The sequence below is a fragment of the Dasypus novemcinctus genome, chromosome 1, assembly GCF_030445035.2.
Source record: "Dasypus novemcinctus isolate mDasNov1 chromosome 1, mDasNov1.1.hap2, whole genome shotgun sequence".
In the NCBI taxonomy this organism is placed as follows: Eukaryota; Metazoa; Chordata; class Mammalia; order Cingulata; family Dasypodidae; genus Dasypus; species Dasypus novemcinctus.
This window is the reverse complement of record NC_080673.1, coordinates 151419830-151438640: the sequence shown is the minus strand read 5'-3', so window position 1 is coordinate 151438640 and position 18811 is coordinate 151419830. Positions and strand designations below refer to the sequence as shown.

General features: G+C 36.6%; 2 protein-coding genes across 9 annotated transcripts in view; one reads left to right on the top strand and one right to left on the bottom strand.

The window, feature by feature from the left end:
* The window catches only part of PAICS (phosphoribosylaminoimidazole carboxylase and phosphoribosylaminoimidazolesuccinocarboxamide synthase), a 50357-nt gene that overhangs the window by 1404 nt on the left and 30142 nt on the right, over nucleotides 1-18811 (top strand). Inside the window, exons 2-6 of one of the 6 annotated variants that reach the window (XM_058298059.1) lie at nucleotides 2833-2919; nucleotides 3810-4244; nucleotides 5098-5163; nucleotides 14084-14149; nucleotides 16572-16708. In XM_058298059.1, the coding sequence (XP_058154042.1) occupies nucleotides 2833-2919; nucleotides 3810-4244; nucleotides 5098-5163; nucleotides 14084-14149; nucleotides 16572-16708 (791 nt within the window). Of the gene's footprint in view, nucleotides 1-2832; nucleotides 2920-3809; nucleotides 4245-5097; nucleotides 5188-14083; nucleotides 14150-16571; nucleotides 16709-18811 lie in introns of all 6 variants that reach the window. The other 5 variants (XM_058298058.1, XM_058298061.1, XM_058298060.1 and 2 more) reach the window with 5 other exon arrangements.
* PPAT (phosphoribosyl pyrophosphate amidotransferase) overlaps nucleotides 1-18811 on the bottom strand; it is a 41278-nt gene that overhangs the window by 21014 nt on the left and 1453 nt on the right. The window lies entirely within an intron of this gene.

The window sequence follows — 18811 nt, the reverse complement described above, 5'->3', positions numbered from 1 at the left end:
TGCTAATATCCCAACTTCCCAGACTTTCACCTACCCCATGGCTCCAAACTCCTCAGAGCCAGTATTTACAACTCTACATGTATGCTTTTCTTAAAGTTCTGATAGCCAGCAAATTTTATTTGCTAGTCTAGCAAAGGAGGTCAGTGGCCTAAGGGCCCCAAACCAAAGGCCTCCCTGATTTTGAGGATTTTAGGGTTTTTATGGATTCAAAGAGGGGAAGGGAGAATGGCTACTTCACAATAGTAAGTATAAACCAGGATGAGCCTAGTTTTGAAATAACCATTAACAAAGGTGAGGCCGATCTAACCAGTTTATTTCAGGTTTGGCTATTCTATAATACACTAGAAAAATAAGGGGGTAAAAAGCAGTTATATAATGATTTTATAATCATAATCAGTTGTTAATTCTTAAATCTTGGTTACAGTTTCTCAAACCCCCAATTCTAATTCAAATTCTATCTCTACCCCTCCTAAATTTGATCCTCCTATAAAATGTTTACAATTTGCAGTCATTTAAATAGAAACCTTTGGGATATCCTTGACCTTTGATCAGCTACTAAGTCCTTTAAAAAAATCTACCTCTAACATATTTCATAATTTTTGTCTCTGCTCTATTCCCATTTCCATCACCTAGAACTTCATCATTTCTCACATGGAATATTAAAATAGACTCTCATTTGGCCTCCCTTATTTTTAGCCTCTTGCAATTCACCTTTGACAGTGCTATTTAAAATTTTTAAGCATAGAATTACAAACTCATTAACATTGTTTGCATTTTTAAAAACCTTTAAATTATATCCAAAATTAATTATCATTTAGGATTAAATGTTACCTTTAATGGTACCATAATACTTTATTGAGGGCAAACACTACAGTTTAAGTCTTTGTCAACATTCTGCAAACAGTGCTGCAATCAATGCATTTTGTCCATACCTAACATTATTGCTTTAGGATAGACTAATAGAATTTTAATTACTGGGTTGGGGGGTGGGATATGATTACTTTGAAACATATTGCTAAAATAACTGCTTTCCAAGGAACTAGTACCGTGAACGTACATTTTACAGAACCCTTGTCATATAAGATTATGGCGTGGGACTAGGGGAGGGGTTTTGCTAATTTAATAAACAGTGGGGTCTATAATGGTATATGCTATCAATAACTATTTTTTGCATTTTCTTGAATACTAGTGATGTGAAGCATTTTTCTATAAATTTAGTCACTTTTATAAATTGATTATTCATGACAATGGGGGGACGGTTCTTAAAAACCTGACTTCATCTGGCTTAAAATTTTGGCTGATTTTTATTTGACCTATAGAATTAAAAGGTGTTTGTAATCTAATAGTTTCTTTTCTAAGGCTTAGCAAGCCCTCCTTTTTCCTAGTCTTATTCATTGATAACGTCTTCTGGCTTTTCTATGGTGGAGCCAAGAGAATTTTTATTGGTGTATGGTAAGTTGAAGAAAGGAAAATGAATGTGCCTTTTCCACTGCTGGGATCAACCTTGTGCACGTGGTAAGGCAGATGATCTGGTCCCCTCGGTTAGGCTGCAAGTAGCCCCCAATCTTGGCAAAGGACCCAAATATACCTTTGACCAATCAATTCTAACAGGCTCCATGTCTAGGCTATTGTAATCCTCCAAAAAGTCAGAAAACCTTTAGCCTACTGCTGCCGCTCCACATTCCTTCTGTTACTATCAGGAGTTTTGGTTTAAAATCTCCAGGGCACAGTGCCCCTGCATATGATTATGGGATTCACAATAGCATCGATCAATTTAAGAAAAAATTCCCTGAAGAGACTGGGGAGAGAGCTCTTCTGATTTACCTCTCCTTGTACGATGTTCAGCTCCAGGCCCTTTCCATGGATATAAAACTAAGTCCTAAACCAGAAACAGAATAATAGCAAACCTTACCTCTCTTTATTGCTTTTATGATCAAGCCTAGAATGTTAAATGACCTGGGTATATCATATCTTCTGCATTTCTCTCAAAAAAATAACTTTTAAGGAACTTCAGATTTTTCTTTTCCCAATTACCCCAAGGAAAACGAATCCATGTTCCCAATTAAAAGTAAAACATTAGTTGTATAACTGCAATTCAGCCTCAAGTAATTATGAAAACTGATTGAAATTTTTTGACGATTTTAATTTTGAGTAAATATAGAATTTTGCCATTTGCAAACAGAAGGGATTCTGTAATTCTCATATTTATTTTTCATTTGTTTTCCTATTTTAATAAAGGGAATCCCTGATATCTGTAAGATGCTGATATATAGCATTTCTTTCCTTTGTATTCCTTAGCATTTGGAGCACAATTTAGATTAATTTCTGGAAAGTATAATATGTATCAATAAGCTACATAAAATATATATGAACTTGAAATTACATTTGATCATATTTGCTAATAAAGCAAGAATTTTCTAATTAACTATATTTCATTCTAGGAAACACCTATCCCTCTTATATTACTAGTGCAACATCATTTACCAACTGACTACTATGTTAAAAGCACTTCACATACAGATACTAAATAAAATACCACTTTAAAAATGTAATTTAATTTGAAAGCTAACCACAACCATTTCTTTCCTCTAGAAACTTAAAAAATAATAATAAACTATTCTAATAAAAGTTCAAAATAAGCCATGTCAATGGAAAGGAAATTAGGTTTCTTTATATACATAAATATATTTAACACTTTGTTACAAACTATGTCTATTGCAAATATACCATCTTCCAGAATTGGATCAAATTCAGCTCAATCCACTGCATGATCAATCCAATTTGTGTTCTCCTTAGTGCTTATTTCCAGAAGGAACATTGTTCTCTTTTCAGGTAAAATGTCAGCTGCATTAGAAGATGAGGAAAGCATCTCAAGAAATCCTTTACTCTTGGTTTCTCATGTCAGAGCAATGGAACTAGGTATAGTATGATGGGCAAAAATATAATAAAACTGATGCAATTTCAAATTGGAAAGTAAGACTGGTTTCCAAGAAAAAAATGAATGATTTTTCCTTGTTAAAACACTTATGATTAATTTCTATTTTCCCCTTTTCAGCAACTTACACTGAAAAAAATTATATCTAAAACAAATGATTTATTTAACAACATGTAAACTGCTTAGAAGTATTAGCCCATTAATTTCCAACCTTTATTCTTTAAATAGGTAAGAAATTCAATGGCTAAAACTGCACATAATTTTGCTTAGCCCTTCGCTCATGAGTAGTAGTGGTTCTCAGTCCTCAGTGCACACTAGAATCACAGGGGGGGGGGGGGGGGGCGGGGAGTCAGTGGGAAGCAGCACCAGAGGTGTGGTTTTTAAAAGCTCTCCAGGGGACCCCAACATGTAGCTGACGTAATCATTAGATAAAGGAAAAGGAAGGCAAGGAGTTAAATTGTTTGTACCTGTGTGTTAAAAAAAAAAAAAAACCCGAAGAATTATCTACAGTGAGCCATTTTTTAATATAACCATATTGCTTCTACATCTAAATGTTAGAAAATTACATACTCAACTTTCACAATATACTGATATACACCCTACATACTAAAGGAGTAGAGTAGAAGAGAAAGAAATGATTAAGATGAAAGATCAATAAAATGAGACTAATTAAAAACACAACTTTATCAAAGCCAGTCACTGTGATAATAATTAACAGATTCGGGTCCTGTACTTATTTTTCCCATTAGTTTAAGAGAAAGCTAAGGTATGATTTGTCATTTCATCTCCTATAGAGAAACTTAATTTAATAATGTTTTATCCAACTATTTATCTTGCCTGATGCATTAACCCATATGTCTCTTTCCTGATACAGGTAATGCTACATCAATAATGGAACCCCTTAATAATCTGCCTTTTATTCCAACTGTAGCAAATGAAGGAGGAAAACATTGGACTGTGCCAGAAGTCAGGGCTCTAATAGGCATCTGGGCTGATAAAAGTATACAACAACAACTAGAGGGGACAGTGAGAAATAAAAGAATATTTGAACAGATTGCTGCCAAGCTTCAGAAATTTGGAATAGAGAGAGACTGGAAGCAGTGCAGAACCAAGTACAAAAACCTAAAACATGAATACAAGATTGTAAGAACAGCTCAAGACCTAGGCATGACAAAGAGTATGAAATTTTTTACTGAGTTGGATGCTATTTTAGGACATAATAAAACAGAAAAATGGCAAGAACAGGAATTCCAAGATGGAGATCAAGTCACAGAATGTGCCAATGTAAAAACTGAAGCAGACCAGACAGGTAGGAAAGTGAAGATAAGTCTCCTTAGCACGATGTTACATCAGATTTAAGTTCAGTAGCATGATAAAATGAAAACCGTCTAAAGTAGGTTTCATTATATGCTATATTGCTGAATTAATTGTGAAACAGATTTAATGTACATTTGATCTCCTCTAGAACATAGAGAAGAGTAAAGGTTGAGCACAAAGTTATATAAAAGGAGGAAATCAACTGGATTTTTTGCATAAAATTAAAAAAAAAAGACCAGTTTTAATAAAGAAAATATGCAACCCCAGATGGCAGAAGTTAAAGCAAGTTAAAGCCAAATGTGGTAAAACTGAGTGAATAGAAGGACAATGTAGTCCTAATTCTAAGAGTATGCACACGTGTGTCTTAGGGGGAGGAGAGGAGGAAAAGGAGGGGATGACAGAGAGCTAAGGATTGGAAAACTGAGGGTAAGAAGTCCCAAAATATTTCATGAGTGGACAAGAGAAGTAACTGCCTGCCAGAGAGCTCTATCTCTGTCTCATTAAAAATACAATGTATGATGACTAGAGATAATGTACCTCAACAGCAGTGGCATGATGATGTTCAAACAGTGATTGCTGGAGATGCAGATGAAAATGACTCTATCGGTAATATATCCAAAGGGCTAATAGTAAGAGATTATATATACCAGATAACTATAGTAACCATAAGACAGAAAAGATGGTTAAGTGTGGGGAATCTAAATTACAGAAAAGCAAACGACCACAGTATTTAGTATCAGGTTCATTCCAAAAGGGGGAGAAAAAAAATACATTAAAGAGCTTAAAACACAATTTTGAAAGTGACTGAAAAACAAACCACTATATATCCCATTATGTTCATACAGTCATTGCTGGAAATGCAGCTGAAGGTGACTCAATCAGTAATATGTCAGAAGATCTAAGAGATACAGGTAGGAAACAAAGTCCTGACACAGGTAAAACAATATTTTTTGTTTTGTGTGTGTGTGTGTGTGATGTTAAATTAAGAAAAGCAGAATGTTATACCATTATGTGAAGTACTGCTAAGTAATACTTATAAAATACAACCACAGAAGGTGCACACTGTTAATAGTGTTCCCCAGGCTGCTGCTCACAAAGGACAGCAGCATCAGCATCACCTGAGAATGGGTTCAGAGCGTAAATTCTCAGGCTCCTTCCTGTTTTTAAGAAGCCCTCCAGATAATTCTTACGTTTGATCAAGTTTGAGAATCTAAGTATTTATGGTATTGGATTCAAATGGGAGAGGGGCAGGGGTTGGATCACCAAGCCTCTAAGCAGAAGACTAGCTCCCCAAAAGGCCTACAACATATAGCCTTTTGGGTCAAAACCTTCATAAGACCTTGGAAAATTTGAACAGATAAGTGCTGATTTAACAACCTAGGTAATCATATTCCCCACACTCTTGGTTAAAGTCTTTTTATGATTTATTAGCTGTAAAAGATTAAAAGCTGTGAGGGAGAAAGAAAAGCTGCACATTGAAAACAGAAATTAAGGAGACTAGTACCTAGGAACATGCTGCTGACTGGGGCTATGGGAGTGGGAAAGAAAGTTCAGGGATACTTTGGTTTCTCAGGGTACTGTGGCAATGACCCTTGTCATTAAGTAACTCTTATTCAGATTAGTATACTGTAAATAGAAAGATTTCCATGAAAAAAAAGTGAACAGCTTTAGCATTCCAAGGATTTTAACTTATTACTGTTGTGGAAAACTCACTTTTGAAAATATGAAACAAAGATTTACAATCACTCTAAAAATTAATTTAAACTTTCAAGATAATAAAAGCAAAGGCATAAACCCACAAGGATCCCAGCAGCTAAATACATATGAAAAATATATACGTAGGCAAGGATTTTAGGCATTCCTGCAATAAGTATTTATTAATGCACAAATCAGCCATCCCCTATTTAGAAAGGTAAAGTATAATGGTATAGATATTTATCTTCAGAAAAAAAAATCAAACCAAATGTCCTTTCTTTGGGGAAAAAAAAATGATGGATGCATTCATGTAAAAATAACAGTGGATAAGGTATTGCAATTGGAGTTGTCTTTGCTCCATGCTATTAACGTCGACACCTGGTCATAAAACTGACTCACCAAAATATGTTCTTTCCCATCCTAAATATATGACAAGCTTCTCTTTCTTATTTCAAATAAAAATCCAGTAGATCTCCCTGATTCCAAATATCTAGATGAGTTCTCAAATTAGAATTCCTGACTATTTTGATCTAGTAGGTTAAGGAGTAGATCCATAACCTATATATTTTTTTATGGCTGATCCTCAACTTCAACTGGAGTTGATGGCTAAGCTTTCACCTGTGATTTTGAGAATTTCTCTGTCTGTCTCTACCAGACACAGAAGAAAATAAGACAATCTTGGGGTTGAAGAGAGAAATATATAAGCTCCATCTCCATTTTGATTCCCTTCCCGGAAGAAAAATGAGCTAAATCTATTAATTATCTGACTAATAAAAGAAGTTAACCACTAGAAAGAATCACACAACTCTTAGGCTACTCCTGCTACATTAAGTAAAAAGAAACGGCCCTCCTTGTGCACATCAGCACTGTGTGGGGGCCAGCTAACCACATGGGCCACACAGGGGTGTCCCCCGCATAGGGGAGCCCCACACGCAAGGAGTGCACCCTGCAAGGAGAGCCGCCCCGCACGAAAAAAGCTCAGCCTGTCCAGGAGTGGCGCCGCACACATGGAGAGCTGATGCAGCAAGATGACACAACAAAGACAGACACAGATTCCTGGTGCTGCTGACAACAATGCAAGCGGACAAAGAACACAGAGAGCGAATGGACACAGAGAGCAGACAACAGGGTGGTGGGGGAAGGGGGGAGAAAGAGAGAGGGAAAAAAAAGAAATGGCCCATAAAAGTTGAGTAAGAGCTTCTCTGAAAAATAAATTTTATTTTTCTCCCTGGTTTGAGGCATAGGCAAGAGAGAATAAAAGGTATCAGGAAGTTACCAGAGGACAAAGGGTTCTTTTTACCTAAAAAGAAATTTGTGTTTAGCAATCTTATTCACTTGTCTCTTCTGCATAGGAGGATCAAAATTGATTTTATTCATCTCCAATATTAGTTGCCATTTACATAAGGGGAAATATCTTGGTATTCTTACAAGTCATCACTTTCTAGTTAGGACAGTCACAAGTGGCTCTATTTTAGCTGGGAGGGATGGAAACACACACAGAAGTTCTCAAAATCACAAGTGATAGACCACATTGTTCTTATAAGAATGGTCCTAAAACTTCCTATTTTCCTTTCATCTACTTCCAAAATAGAAATTTTCATTACCCTCATAATTTAACAAAAATTAGAAATAAGATGCTTAGCAGGGACATTAAAGTATTTAATGTTACTATCTCAGAAAGTATGCCAAGAATCTTATTTTCTCCAATTCACTTATTTCTTTCAAAATAACAAAAATTGGAGGGAGCAGATGTGGCTCAAGTAGTTGAGCACCTGTTTCCCACATGGGAGGTCCTGGGCAAAATGAAACGAAAAAACCAACTCAGGGGAGCTGATGTGGCTCAGTGGTTGAGCACTGGCTACCCACATATGAGGTCCCAGGTTCAATCCCCCGCCCCCGGTACTCCCCCCAAAAAAGGAAATAATCCTTTAAATACCTCCACAAATATGGCTCCCTAATCTGTTTGCTCATTGTTTTTGCTTGTTGTTTGCACTTGTTGTCTGCTTGTCTGTTTTTTCTTTAGGAGGCACAAAGCAGTGAACCCAGGACCTCCCATGTGGGAGAGGGGCGCTCAAATGATATGCCACATCCTCTCCCTGCTCGTTTGTTTTTGTTCATTGTCTGCTTGTTGTTTGTTTGCCTCCTTTAGGAGGCATCAGGAACCAAACCCGGGACCTCACCTGTGAGAGCTGGCGCTCAACTGCTTGAGTCACATCTGCTCCCTAAAACAATCTGCATACAAAATATATAACCTTAACGGTGAAATTACTGTTATCACACAAAGTAATGAACTTGAATCATCTGAAATACAATATTGTTTAGAACTTTACTTGTTAATTTTAAAGGCATAATTTTTCTAAGTGTTAATATTGATAAAACTTTGGTAAGCTTTTAAGAAGCTAAATGTTCCTCTTTCCTTAGAGGATCATAAATTTAAATTTTGCCCTCCCATATGACATCTTATTTTCTATGTACCTTATCTCTACAAACGTTCCTATTTCCCAGAAGTAGGACATGTGCTTGAGCCTAGAACTGATAGCTTTAGTTACTTGAGTAAAATCTTATTAATTCATATTTCCACTGAAATATGGCTTAAGCTCAAAGTTTACCTTGGTCTTGTGCTTTCCAAGAAGTAGCCAACCGGGTGGGGATAGGGTGGTAGAAAGATGGAGGGATGTTAGGTGTGGTTTTAAAAGAGCAACTTAAAGGATCTTTGTGGTATTGGACCTATTTGAAATCTTGACTGTGATGGCGAAGGCATGAACCTACAAAAGTGATACAATTGTTATAGTATATAATATATGTGTGCATACATACATATAGACAAATGAGCACAAGTAAAACTGGGGAAATCTGAGTAAAAGAGGTGGACTGTATCAATGCCAATATCCTGGATATGACAGTGTATTATAGTTTGGCAAAACCTGACCATTGGGGGAAACTGGGCGAAATGTATAAGGGATCTCTCTGTATTATTTCTTACTACTACATGTGAATCTACAGTTATCTCAATAAAAATTTTAATTAAAACAAAAAGTAGCCAGTAGCCACATGTAGCTACTTAAATAAAAACTCAAGTGTTTCAGTATCACTAGCCACTTTCAAGTGGTCAATAGCACATTCTGTTAGCAACACAAACACAACTTTTGCATTAAAATATACTGTTGGCAAACAGTTCTAACCATCATCCCAAGCACACCTCCCCTCAGCTGCAACAGAATAGCCAGAGACTACACCCCATCAGGCAGGGACTACAGTCCCTAATGAGCGGGAAGCAGCAATAGAAAAATGAACATGGCCCTTCACCTCCCCCTTAAGAATAAGGGTAAAAATTCTCTGAGTGGGAGGTTCAGGCAGGCTAGAACAGGGACTTGAAAGAAAAAAGGGTGCTGTAGGAAAGCACTAGGGCGATGAGGACAAAACAGTTGGTTCTGTGTATCACTCCTGCTTGTGGTGGCCCATCTTCGCCTGGGCCTGACAGTGGAAAGTCCAGCCAACAAGGGAGAAGTTGACTGCCCAAAGCTGAATACCCGAAGACAACAGATAAGGAGAAGCCCATTCTTACCCCCTCCCTGACCCCTGCTCAGGCCAGCAGACACTCAGAACCAAGAAAAAAGTTGTTTCCAATCCTTCTTTTGCATACTCAGAACCAATGAGAATGCTATAACTCACAAGTCTTCATTTACATGGGGGTGGGGTAGGGGAGGGATGGGGAGCCAACCTCAAAAAGGGCGTAGCCCCAGCCCACATCTCTCCCTTGAGCCTGCAGGCCTGTGTCACCCCTGTCTCAGATGTGTACTTTTTCTTTCTTTCGTTTTACAATAGACTCTTTACTTGTTTGCTTTAAAAAAAGTATATATATTTACACAAATACACACACTTGGCATATTTCTAAGTATATCAATACTTAGGCTCATTCATTTGGCAGACACAATCTAGGTACTAAACTGATACTGAAATTTGATGTAATTTGTTATATGTAAGGAAAATGTTAATGGAGTGCATAAGTAGAGATCTCAGACTATAGGGTTCAAAAAATCTTGGTCTCTCTTTGGTTGAACATGAGTATTCCAATGTGAGCCACCTTAAAAAGTGCAAAATATCCTACGTCATCTGCTGTTTGTAGCAAACATTAAAAATATTATAACGCACCACATAGTGACATTTTACATGTTAAGTTAGCAAGACATTTAAGGTCTTTCACTCAGGCTCTTCCTCACCTAGTTTTTAGAGAAACATTAGTAAACTAATTAGTAAACTAATGTTTCTTGATGCACAAAATACAACTCTAATATCCAAATGCATAAACATATTTACAAATGCAGTACAGTTCACACTCCTTAGTTGTTTTATAAGTTCTCATAGGTATTACTTCAAAAACCTCCACTCTTGAGCTGGCTTCACTTTACCTCTTTTCTATTCAACCTCCAAAAACTTTTTTTTTTTTTAGATATAATTCATATAACATTAAAATTCACTATTTTAAAGTGTACAATTCAGTGATTTTTAGATACTCACAATGTTGTAAATCCATAACCACTATCCAATTTCCTAACATTTTCATCACTCCATAAAGAAACCCCATACCTTTTAACAGTCACTCCTATTTTCCATTCTCCCAGCCCCTGGCAACCACTCATCTACTTTCTATCTCTATGGATTTGTCTATACTAGACATTTCACATAAATGGAAACATATAGTATGTGGTCTTTTGTGTCTGGCTTCTTTCACTTAGATTAATGTCTTCAAGGTTTATCCTTATTATGAAGTATTAGCACTTCATTGCTGTTTATGGCTGATCTATACATTATATTTATCCATTATTTGCAGTAGATAGATATTTGTTGTGTTTCCACTTTAGGGATATGATGAATAGTGCTGCTAAGCACATCCATGTACAAGTTTTTATGTGAACACATTTTCATTTTTTTTTTTTTTTTTTTGGTATGTACTTAGTATTTGCAAAGCCACTGGAATATATGGTAACTGCTTTTTAACTTTCTGAGGATCTGCCAAGGTGTTTTCCATAGGGGCCATTTTACATTCCCACTAATGTCTGCCAAGTGTTTTCGAATTTCCATTGTGCCTGAAAAAATATTCAGAATTACAATTTATATTAGAATTTGAGGTGAGAGAAATTCACCATTAAAAAGCCTTGCTGAGTACACCCTCTCTGCTGCAAGTCATCATTTGGCAAGCCAATTTATTCTCTATCTCAGCTTTGGTTGTAGTTTTTATAAGGTGTATCAAAATAGTACCTTTTTCCTTCTCTTATGATCTTTTATAGAAAAAGGATTTTAAAAAGTTTTTTCCAGATATATAATCTTTACTTTTCTCCAATGTCCAGGTTAACATTCTATTATGTTAGAATATTTGTTTTCTTGCACTAACCAGATACCTTATTAGGTATTCACATGTGGCTTCAGAGTACAACCTGCTTTTTGAGGTCTTGATATTGCTAGAAGCTAAAATTTATCCCAGTTATACTGTGCAAACATGCCCTTAATAAGAAGTTTGGAAACTGTTTTTACATAACTCTTTACATCACCAATACTGCACATGCTAATAGGTCCCCTAATCACTTTTTGCCTTGCTGGTCTATCAATACAAATCATTTTCGAGTTTAACAATAATCATTAAAATCAACTACACTGACAACAATGTTGTTTTGAAAACTCTAGTTATGTAGAATGGTTTAAACAAAAACAAAGAAAAAAATCATTGTCCCAGTGTATAGGAAAGTGTAGGTGGGATAAAGGCTACTATAGCACTGCTAATATTCAATTCATAAGTCCATCATATGACTAAGAGATGGACCCTTCCAAGTCACAAACAACCTACCTGTAAACATCCTATACATTTGCTAACATAGTATACAAGCATAAATCCATGTTATACTTACAATGCTAAGTACCCTCACTGTTTAAAAAGCTTATCACCAGCCCAGTTGTCTCAATTCCTCTAATCAAATTCTTCTGGATATATAACAGACTCTGTGAAATTTGCTAAGACCACTAAATCTTACGGTCTTTTGTTTCTTCACATTTACTACAGTAAAGGTCACTTTTATTTACAATGAAGATCAAATGAGAAAATAGATGTAAAATTCTTTTAAAAGCATTAAACTATAACAATGAAAGATTGTTAAGAAATTGGGTCTAAAGTGCTATACTTCCAGTAGTTTTAGTCACTGCCTTGTGACTTTTCAGGCAGAATATTTCCAAGATTCTGAAGGAAGTGGTTCCTATGTGATCATTAAAAAATTTGTTTGGTAATGATAAATGTTCTTATTTCAACAGTTGTTTTTTTTTTTTTTAAGATTTTTTAAAAAATTTTCTCTCCCCCCTTCCCCACCCTCTCCCTCCCCCCCAGTTGTCTGCTTTCTGTGTCCATTCGCTGTGTGTTCTTCTGTGTCTGCTTATATTCTTGTCAGTGGCACTGGGAATCTGTGTCTCTTTTTGTTGCATCATCTTGCTGCGTCAGTTCTCCATGTAGTGGCACCACTCCTGGGCAGGCTGCACTTTTTTCGTGCTGGGCAGCTCTCCTAATGGGGCGCACTCCTTGTGCACATGGGGCTCCCCTATGCGGGGGACACCCCTGTGTGGCACAGCACTCCTTGCGACAATCAGCACTGCACATGGGCCAGCTCACTCTATAGGTCAGCAGGCCCTGGGTTTGAACCTTGGACCTCCCATGTGGTAGGCGGACGCTCTATCCATTGAACCAAATCTGCTTCCCTCAACACAGTTTTGATGCTGGAATCCAACCCTACTAGTTTTTCAGCACAATCCTCAACTGCAAAAGTAAACAGGAATTTTGTGTACAATAAATTTAAATGGCTGTTCTGTTTATGCTCTGGCAGAGGAAGACACCATAAGTTCTGTTTCATAAGATGTGGGTGGCCCCCAAGCACCACCAAGTATCCCTTGGTCAGGTACAGGGTGTAAACTGCTGAAATATAAATGTTTTTTTTGGATAGCTGAAGTAGTTACAGGAAAGATCTCTATTATGCATTACACAAACTGCTTCCTTGTTATACCTCAGTTGGTAGAGGGATATGGTAAGGAGGAAGGAAAATGTTTACTCTTACTTCTTACTAAAAGAAATCATTAAACACTGAGAATCGCTCTTCATATTAATATATGTCCAGTGAAGATCACCTATCAATGAAAAGCAGCTAAATCATTCACACTAATATTAGGACACAATCTCTCTTATAATTTAAAAAAAAATTGTATTTGAATATGGATGTATAAAAAAAATTTTTGACCCTCATATTGAAATTATTATTGTAATTCTCAGTGCTTTATTCCAATCAGGTATCTTAAATAAAATACAAGATTTATCTATAAGTTTGAATAACTGTAAGTCATGTTGATTTACAGTTAATCATTTTCCTTGAGAAGATACTAAAAACCATTTATGGATCATAACAGTGAGTGACCCAGAGGCTGGAAAATACTGGTGTGACAGTGAGGTCAGAGCGCTGATACACATACGGTCTAATGATAAATATGTACTTAATTTAAATCATCAGTTTCAATTTCTTTCCAAACCTGGTACAGAAAGTTATTCCTTTGTTCTTCAACTCAGTTCATCTGTCCAATTTCTTCTTTTTTAAAAGATTTTATTTCTTTCTGTCCCCCCTCCCAGTTGTCTGTTTTCCGTGTCCATTTGCCACATGTTTTTTCTTTTTTCCGCTTCTGTTGTTGTCAGTGGCACAGGAATCTGTGTCTTTTTGTTGCGTCATCTTGCTCTCCGTGTGTGTGGCGCCATTCCTAACTTTCTTTTGCACTGGGCGGCTCTCCTTATAGGGTGCACTCCTTCACGTGGGACTCCCCTACACGGGGGACACCCCTGCATGGCACCGCACTCCTTGCACGCTTCAGCACTGCTCGTGGACTCCTTGTGCGCATCAGCACTGCGCGTGGGCCAGCTCTACACGGATCAAGGAGGCCCGGGGTTTGAACTGCCGACCTCCCATGTGGTAGACGGACGCCCTAACCATTGGGCCAAGTCCGTTTCCCTGTACAATTTCTTAAATGATTTTACTTTAGTATACTTGAATGCTTGAAAACTAAGGTATTTCAAATGATGTCATATAATTGTTCTTTTCTTATGTTTTTTTGTTTAAGAATTATTTGAAGGTCATATAAAAAAACCAGGAACTTTGAGCATCAAGAGAAAAGCATATGAAGATGGTAAGAGCCTGGGAAATGCCAAGTTTTTCCACACTGAGAAAAACATCTGTAGCTTTGTCTGATAAGAGATGCTTACTCCTGTCCTTGACAAATGAGACTAAATACATTGCTTATGCACTGTGTGAGCAAAGAATTCTGAGAAATGGTTTATCTCACAGTTCACTAAGAATGAAAGTAACAAGAATTAATGGAAACTTTCCCAGATGCAGAAATAAAATTTCTGCACAACTGTACATTTATAAGTCTTAAAATTATACTTTACAGTAATTGCCTTAAAAAAATGGGACTTAAAGGGAAAACTCACAAATAAGCACTGAATTGTTTTTCTCCAAAGGCAATTAGTAATGGCTATAATATTTTAATGTCTATAGACAAGCTAAACTCCAAAGTTAGCCTAATTATGTGAGCTGTAATTCTAAACTGCCCTATCACAAATAACAGAAGAGGTCATACATAATTTAACATATAGAAGGAAAAATACAATGGAGAAGAAAAAACACTGGACTGAGAATCAGAAAACTTGGGTTCTAGTCTTTCTCTACTCTAATCAAGACAGGAAAAATCACTACTCTGAATCACTAAGATAATCCAATTTTAGCATTTTAGAGAGATGAGTAAATGCATAGTGAAGAGCTCAGTGAAGTTCTACAAATAATGTTTGTAAACATGCACACCTATGTAACAACCATCCAGTTCAAAAAGTAAACATTATTAGCACCCTAGAAGCTGCCCAGTCATTAAACAACCACCCCTCCCCTGCAAAGGTTATCTGTATTTGACTTCTATCACAGATTGATTAGGTTTGGAATCACAGTCTGCACTTCTCAATGACGAGCTTCTTTCACTCAACTTTGTGAGAGTCAGCTATGATTTGCCTGTAGTAGTAGTCTGTTATTGTAGAACATTCCAATGTGGAATGTACATATCAGTGCTGTTTGAAAATCCATTTCACTATTGGACATTTCAAGTGTTGGCAGATTGGGGCTATGAAATTCCTATGCATGTCTCAACAAACACGTGCATGCATTTCTGTTGAGTGTATACGTGGGAGCAGAACTGCAAGGGATGCATATATGCAGCTTTAGTAGACACTGCCTATTTTCCAAATGATAGTGCCATTCAGCACTCCCATGAGCAGGGCAGGGGAACTCCTAGTACTCCCCACCCTCACCAACCCTTGGTACTGCCTTTTTTTTTCTTTTTTAAATTTAAGACTTTTGGGTGGGTATGTGGTGGTATCTAATTATGGTTTGATTCTTCATTTCCCTACTATATTGAGCATCTTCTCTAATTTTCAGTCATTTAAATGGTTAACTGTATTCATAAACATGAATTATAATTTAAATATTTTGAAACCAGCAAAAGGAAAATAGGAATGTTTGTCCTAACACTCTGATTTGCTAATTCCACAAAATTGGAATAATTGGGGGTGGAGAGATGTAGTTGTTTTTCTTTTCCATATGTCAAGAAGTCCAGCGATTTCTTTGGTGGTAGGAAAGAACTGTTCTATAAAGAATGCTAGCAAAGCAGCAGAGTCATTTATTTTCCATTATGGTAGTGAACTGGTATTAGTATAGATTAACTAGCCTTACTAAACAAGCCCTAATAAACAAAAATCCAGACATGAAATAGAGAAAAGAAGGGTCCTGTTTTAGGTCTACACTTGAACCATGTAATTAAAATTGCAGGATCCAGAGTCAGTTCACCTAGCTCCATTTACCAGTTCTATGACTTTTATTGCTTAACCTCACTATACCTGTTTCTTATCTGTAAAAGGGAGGTAAAAACAGTACATATATCTCATGGGGCTGTTGTGAGGATTAAATGAATTAGTAAAACGCTCTGGGAACCAAGTACTCAATAACTGTTGCCGTTATTATTATCTAACAGTTCTATTTAAGTTCAGTGCTCTAATGCTCCTGACACAGACCTTTAAATAAAGCATTTGTTGTATCGAAAAAGAGCTTTTTTGCAGAGTGGATGTAGTTCAGTGGTTGAGTACCTGCTTCCCATGTATGGGGTCCTGGGTTCAATCCCCTGTACATCCAAAAAAAAAAAAAGAAGTGATCCTTTGAGATTCTTTTTGGGATAGAGAAATTCTGCTTCAGACTAATGTAAAACTAAAGTTCTTGAAAATAGTTATAACTAACTGGAAGAATTGAAAACATTTATAATTTGATTACAAAAGTAACAGAAATAAAAGTCTTTAAAAATCAATAACTGGAAGAATTAGCAAGTGCAGTTTCCCCAGTCTTAATTTAACACCCCAAATCAAGTTCTCTGAGAATTTAACTCTTGTGTCCTCTAATATACTAAATGAAGATAACTAGAAACTAATTTCTTAGAGGTTTATCTGAGTGCATCTCACTTTCTTTTCCTCAAAGTGCCTTTCTAGTGATAATGTTATATACCCTTTTTGCAGAACCAGTGTCTGTATCTCTTAAGAAAATTGCTCCTGAGATCACTGCAAATCAATTTCCTCAAAGCATAATGAAACCAAAAGATTCTACAGAAAGTTTCTGCAGACAGGAGACCGAGTACACGACCCAACCGTATCAGGTAAATCTTATATAAAGTTTAATTTAGGAGATGTATGAAAGTGTTTATCAGCTAGGGTTCAATTTCTAAACCAGAGAGGTGATCCAGTCACTGAAGGGAAAGGGGCAGTCTCTTCTAACCAAGGAAAACCTAACTAGCTGATTGATGGGGTAAATCTGTGAACTTTTGTCATTCTTCAGAATCTTTAAATATGTCTATATCACTCTAGTCTCCATAAAATGTGACTGTGGCTTAATGGGGTGTCTGGTTTGTTCAAAACTCTGCAAACCACTGAAATGATGTTTTCAGGACCAAAAAAGTATTGGTGATTATATGAATCACACACAAGCACAGTTTACAGCTTAGAGGACAATGGTTAGTTTAACACTGAAAATGTAAAACTAAAATTCCCAATGACAGAAAGCAGAGCTTTTGAATAAAACTGTAAATAGCCAGAGTATATATCTAACTATATTGTACATTAAGCAAGACAACCTGTCTAGACTTCCAATTTTGACACTCCTTGATTCAATGTCCAGACATTAATTCTTGATCTTTTTCTGGCCCCTGCCAATCAGTATAGAACAGATTATATTTTATAGACATGAGGGAGTTTCCCTCTTCATCCAGTTAAAATCAATATCCTCGTAGGGTGAACACTTAGAATTCTTTTAACACTGCTCTACTACTATATAATCACATCTTTATTGTCTTTATCTGGTATTATCTAAATTTTAAAATGCATCATAATCTTAAAAGCATCATAATCTACGTATGAAGTATTTTCCTAAACTGAGTACAGTAGTTCAATTAGTGGCAACATCTAACTTAAAAAATCATGGGAGAAGGGATGGCTCAAGTGGTTGGACTTACGCCTATCACATGGGAGGTCCCAGTTCCCTTCCGGTGCCTCCTAAAAAGATGAGCACACAAGAAAAACGGATACAAAGAGCAGACAGCAAGTACAAACAACGGGAAGGGGTGGAGGGAGGGGAATAAATAAATCTTAAAAGAAAAATCATCCCTCTTTTCTGCAGGCACAAGTTTAAAGGAGAAGAAATTGGGGATAAAAAAGAACTTTCTGAGTAATTTTAGCTAAAAAAGTAAATATAGTTAAGGAAAAAAGAACCAGGTACAAGGTTAGAGGTCAGTTTATGTATGTCCCACTGAGTAGCCAAGAACTCTAAAGAATCCTAGTTTGCATGCCACTCTTGCCCCCCCAATGAGAGATTATCCAGAATAACTTTTCCTAAGAATGTTATAAACTATTTAAATTGCTAACTACTAGTTACTCTTTACCACATATTCGTATTTTAACTTCTCCCTGGATTATCTACATAATCCTCTCAATAAATGTTTTTAGAACAAGATCTTTATTATGGTCAACCGACGACAAGAGAATCAATTTAAAAAACCGTTTCTGAGTTAGTTTCACCTCTTGGTATAAAAGGGATACACAATGTGAAACTCAAACTCAAATATTTAGAACTCTGGAAACAGCAAAAAGATTACTTTTAATTTAAGATTAGTGAGGCAAAGCTAATCACTTGGAATGCTTTCATACACTTTTTTTTGTACTCTCGCTGATAAGTATTATTTCAACTTCCTCAACTATTCTAGAAGCTGCTACTGTATTGTCTTATGGAAACTTAATACTTTTAGTGGTTTCAAACCTAGGTCTGTATTTTTCACGGCAGTAATTCAACGGAATTGTTCATATCCACTTCCAGTTAGATCAGGTAATAAGAAATGGAAAGGTCATGGAAGCAAAATTATTTTTTAACGCGAAGGGGTCTCCTCCTAATTTTTAAAAATCAATGTGAATCTTAACATACAAGATCTACTCCTTCTTCCCACATCCTTGTTATTTTAGGCAACTTATTAGCACTAACGTTTTCGCTACCTAAATAGTGTTGTAGGACCTGGACCAGCCGCCACTCCTTACAAACCTATTGCAGAGCAGCTCTAGGCGCTGGGAGATTGGAACCGGCAAATCGCCGGGGAGAAGCTGTGCCGGCTAGCCCAAGCAAAACTGAGGGTTGCAAAAACAAGAAAGCGGGAGGCCCGAACCCCTAAAGAGGATCAGGGGGTGGGGAGCAGGGCAGGCCCAAGTCCAGGAGGCAG